At 38.4% G+C, this 5,005-nt stretch overlaps 1 protein-coding gene across 1 annotated transcript; it reads left to right on the forward strand.

Annotated features, from left to right (window-relative positions):
• Nucleotides 1-2,536: 2,536 nt before the first annotated feature.
• LOC107286602 (olfactory receptor 476-like) lies at nucleotides 2,537-4,725 on the forward strand. Its single transcript, XM_015814994.1, has 2 exons — nucleotides 2,537-2,682; nucleotides 3,789-4,725. Exons 1-2 carry the CDS (start codon nucleotides 2,537-2,539, stop codon nucleotides 4,723-4,725), a joined length of 1,083 nt encoding a protein of 360 aa, XP_015670480.1.
• Nucleotides 4,726-5,005: the final 280 nt, after the last annotated feature.

Below are 5,005 nucleotides of genomic sequence, written 5' to 3' on the forward strand. Positions count from 1 at the left end.
AAATAGTTGCATTAAAATTGATAGCAATACTGAAAGAATTTCCATCCTTTTGTTTTATCATAGATGGAAGAAGACCAGTTGTCACTTCTTATCCCGGGAGATTAATGGACAGAGTTGAGTAGAACAGGGAGATTAATGGATAAAATTGAGTAAAACTTTATTCCATTTGTATGACCACACAGATGCATTTTCTCCACAATGATCTGTTCCTGACCTGGTCCTATCTCTTTTAACAACAATTCCACTGCCACTCTAAGTCTATCAACTTTCTTGCTGGTTGCCCTCTACTCTTTCTTGAATTGCTTCCTTAGTTCTTGTATAAATCTACTGATTAAACAACTATGTCCTTGAATCACTGCCTTTTAATTTTCTTATAGACCAAGAGAAGTCTCACAATGTTCATATAGGTAGACTTATATTCAAATAGGACAGAGACTGATGATAATAACAAGATATTGGGGAGGGTCATATTGACCTAAATCTACAAACGTATATACTAAAATAGTATTTACCTCAGAATTCTACATAGGGATAAATTCTGCACAAAGAAATTAAGGGATATAAGTTGACTTCAGGCCTCCAAACAAGACAAAGCAAGGTCAGGGCATTTTAGAGCATCCCAGGAAATTCTATTGTGGGTCTCAAAGTGTCTCATTTAGAAAAAACAACAACTTTAACAGAACAACAAAGTAAAAAAATTCAGAACTCATCTACACAAATATTAAAAAGTTTCAGGCTATCTCAGCAAGCTCAATGAAATTTAACACTTGAAGTTGTGAATTGGTAAGGTACATATAACATTTACCACATGCAATTTGCATCTGTATAACCAGTTGGTTTTCCCCTTTCCCCCACATCATCCTATCATGATCTAAAAATCAGATGATGACTCTGACTGTAGAGAACAGGTGTGTCAAACTGGTGGCCCTCAGGCTGGATGCATCATGTGCAGGCCACACTCACCCCAGCTCCGCAAAGGCAAAAAATGTTACGATAGGTCACGTGATGTGATCAAATTTGACACCCATGGTATAGAAGCCACTGCAACAGGACCTGTGGAATGTCAGCCTCAGGAAACACAAAACCAAGAATCACAGTTACAGCTGGCTGCAGTTTGATTTAAGAGGAAGCCTGAATTATGATCCCTTGTTGAAAGCAGCTGTCTGGTCTCTGGATCTTGTGTCATGTTTGGACTCTTCTTGTGGTGTTCTGCTCTCTAGCCTGGATGATAATCCTGACTTGACTCTCAGAACCTTGGACTGGGTTTTGGACTATTATTCTGTGTATTCTTATTAAAACCAAACATTTAGGCAAGCTATTTTCAGAGGCTCTGGTTTGCTTTGTATTCCTTGTCTGCTGTTATCATCATATCCTTGAGGAAATCACTAATTACCATAGCTACTATGTGTTCACATGTGGGCATTTGAAACTAGAAGCAGAACAATCCTTATTTAAATCCCACCCCAAGTTTAAACACTCCATTCCTCTGATGAGGTTTCTGTAGCTCACAGATACTGTTCGTTTATTTGTTTAGGATATTGATAGTCCATTCAGCACACAGAAGATCTTAAGATTTGTTTGCTTGTTTGTTTAAGATATTTACAGTCCACTCTCCATACAGAAGATACTAATGCATAAATTCATGAAAAAGCAAAATGAAACATGAACATCAGATAAAATAAGTAATGCATTAAAACACAACATAATCCATGTAATAACTTTGACAGAAAATACATCTGCAGAACATCCAATTAGAGAAGTTTGCACTAGAAAAAAATTCTGAATTTTTCTTGAGTCTTAGCCTTTGCCAAAGTCTTTGTTGAATAACTGGAAGGTTCTGGCATCTGATTGCTTTAGTTTCACTGTAGCTTTCTAGGATACTTTCATTTTAGAATGGAGTTGGAAAGCCACCATTTCTCATGAAAAGGGAACTATTTCCCATGAACAGAAATAGGATTGAAGTAGATGATGACCAGTGTTCTGCATGAAGCCATCTTGGAGTGATATTTTTTGGAGACAATTTAAGCTAAAAGGGTAAGGCAAATGAAACAGGTCCAAATCTGGAGTCCCTAAATGGAACAAATCTTTTGAGATTAATCTCTCAGATGCCCCCGAGATTTAAGAAAGGAGAAAAACATTGATAATGATGTACAGAAGAATTCCAAAGGGAGTGGACCAATTCTCATGGAGTTATCTCCATCTACTTATGATCTTGCAAAATCTTCTGCACATGTAAAAGAAGAGGCCAGTCTGTTGTTCACTTCCTCTCAGACACTAAATAGGTGAATTCATGTAGTGCTTTCCTCATCACCACAGAAAGATTTAAAATTTCATTTATCAACAGATGGCAAGGTAATTGTGGAATAACAGCTTCATAAAAGTAGAGTCGCCTTCAAGTTATGCTCAGTGCCTACTGATTTAATGCAGTTTTCATGGCAACACTTTGGATGTGTTTTCCCACTGCCTTTTTCTAGGTTGTTTATTTGATTTCTCATTCAAGCTCATTGCGTTAGCTCAGATAGCTTTTTTTGGGTATATGGATGACAGTATAAATCACTATATTTCAGCATCATTCCCTGGAAATCGAACTAACATCTACTTAGATTTTAGCACCTTATCTGAAACTAGTAGAAAGAGGCAGATTTTGCTGAGTGATGATGAATGCCTGGAGAAAGGACAGAGGTAAATTTTCTATTTTATTACTTGTAAATGTTTATGGATGAAGGATCAGCTAAATGGCTGATTACCTTGCAAGATCTCAAAAAGCTAAAAAGGGTCAGGCCTGGCTAATACTTAGTTGGAAGATTTATATGAAACCCCAAGACCAAGATGTGATGGCTATGTGTCGCTGCCTTGAGTTATTTGTAAAAATAATAAAGGTGGGAAATAAATATATGTTATTGTTTTAACCATTCAGTCATGTCCAACTCTTGGTGCGCTCTATGCTACCCTGTCAAGCACAGCTTATTTCAGTTGTTGGATGTTCATCTTTGTTATGAGTTTTGAGGTTATGCAAGCCAGCATGTTCTTTGCTTGTCCTTTCTTCTTGTTCCAATAACCATTCCTAGCATCATTGACTTATTCAATAAATTTGCACGCATGACGTGGCCAAAATAAATCAGATGCAGCCTTCTGATTTTAGCTTCTAGTGAAGTGGCTGCTTTTATATGATTCAACACCTCTCTGTTGGTAGCTCTGACTATCCAAGGTATATGCAATAATTTATACCAGTACCGTATTTATAAGGCATTAAGTCTTCTTCAATCAGCTGTTCTTAGTGTCCAGCTCTCACACCCATACATCATTATAGGGAAGACTATTGCTCTAACTAATCTGCTTTTTGTATTTATATCAATATATCTGCTTTTTCAGATCATATGCATGTTAAAATGTACCAAAAATTAAAATTCAATTTAATTTAATAAGGTGAATCAATTCTGAAAAGTTTCTGAGAGTTGTAAACTGATTGGTAAGGGTGTGGAAGGACACATGTTTCTGTGTTCTCAGGAAAATTTGAATGAAGATGATGTTGATGACATACCGGTAATTTCTCTAAGGAAAAAAGAACTTTTCACACAACAGTTAGGCATATACATTCTGCTGACAAATATACGACCATTATTTTCACAATGATGTATTAGAGATTAACAATGAATGAGCTGAGATTTTATTACATTGGAGTAGATATATTGTAGTTGTCTCCTTCTCTCCCTCTCTCCCTCCTTCCCTCCCTCCCTCTCTCCCTCCCTCCCTTTATCTCAGTGTGTTTCTGTGTCTCGATTTTGTAGGCAAGATGCCAAGATGGAACCTGACAATGTCACCACTGAAACAAGGTTCATCCTCTCAGGACTCACCCATCACCGAAAGGAACAGATCCTGCTCTTTGTGGTCTTCTTGATCATTTACTTGCTGACAGTTTTGGGTAACCTTCTGATCATTGTATTGGTATGGATTAACACCCAACTGCACACTCCTATGTACTTCTTTCTCACCCATCTTGCAGGCATGGAGATTTTGTATGTCACTAGCAGTTCACCCCAATTATTAGCTCATCTCATGGCAGGAAATGGAATAATATCTGTAACACGTTGCATGTTGCAAGGAGCCAGTGCTTTGTGTATGGGTAGTACCGAATGTTTGCTATTAGGTGTCATGGCTTATGATCGCTACTTGGCCATCTGCAATCCATTGAGATATGCCTCTGCTATGGACAGCAAGCGGCAATATCTGCTTGCCAGCTCCTGCTGGGTCATAGGTTGTCTCTTCTCAATGGTCAATGTTGTTTGTATCTCCCGTCACCCGTTCTGTGGTCCCAATCGCATTAACCACTTTGTCTGTGAGCTGCAATTTCTGCTAGATCTTGCATGTGGTGATATAAAACGCACCAAAATCATACTAAATGGTCTAGCAACATTTATTGTTCTGATCCCTTTTTCGGTTATCTTATGTTCCTATACTTGCATCTTGTATTCAGTTTTTCAAATGCACTCAGCTGCAAGTTGGCGTAAGGCTTTCTCCACTTGTGGCTCCCACCTTATTGTGGTCACATTGTTCTATGGTACCATCATTTCCATATACATTCTCCCCCAGTCAAACACAATTTCTGATCAGGACAAACAAATTGCAGTCTTATATGTTGTGGTCACTCCCCTACTGAACCCTATCATTTATACCTTGCGGAATAAGGATGTCCATAGGGCTGTGGTCAAGGTGTTGAAAATATGAAGTTTCAAAGAAATATATGAACTTTTTTTTTAGTTCATGTCTACTGGTTATCAATAAAAATACTTTCAGCTGGTGATTTTGAGGACAAGTTTATTTATTTATCAAGGGACTTCCGGTTTTGCGCAGTAATGACAGTCACGGGCTTGTGGATTCTCCACACCCCCCGTGGCTAATTTCACCCTGCCAGGGGACCCTAAATGGGTCTAAGTCACCCTGGAGAGGTGGTGAAGAAAGAAGGGTGCTCCAGAGATTATGGAACAGCGGCGGCCATTCCGTTCGA

This window comes from Protobothrops mucrosquamatus, unplaced genomic scaffold (assembly GCF_001527695.2).
Source record: "Protobothrops mucrosquamatus isolate PMUCROS unplaced genomic scaffold, P.Mucros_1.0 scaffold303, whole genome shotgun sequence".
Lineage (NCBI taxonomy): Eukaryota > Metazoa > Chordata > Lepidosauria > Squamata > Viperidae > Protobothrops > Protobothrops mucrosquamatus.

What these genes read in the sequence shown, in the direction of transcription:
- LOC107286602 (XM_015814994.1), top strand. Translation starts at nt 2,537, where the DNA reads ATGGATGACAGTATAAATCACTATATTTCAGCATCATTCCCTGGAAAT. An exon ending in TGCCTGGAGAAAGGACAGAG is followed by an intron (nt 2,683 to 3,788) that starts GTAAATTTTCTA and finishes TCGATTTTGTAG; the next exon opens with GCAAGATGCCAAGATGGAAC.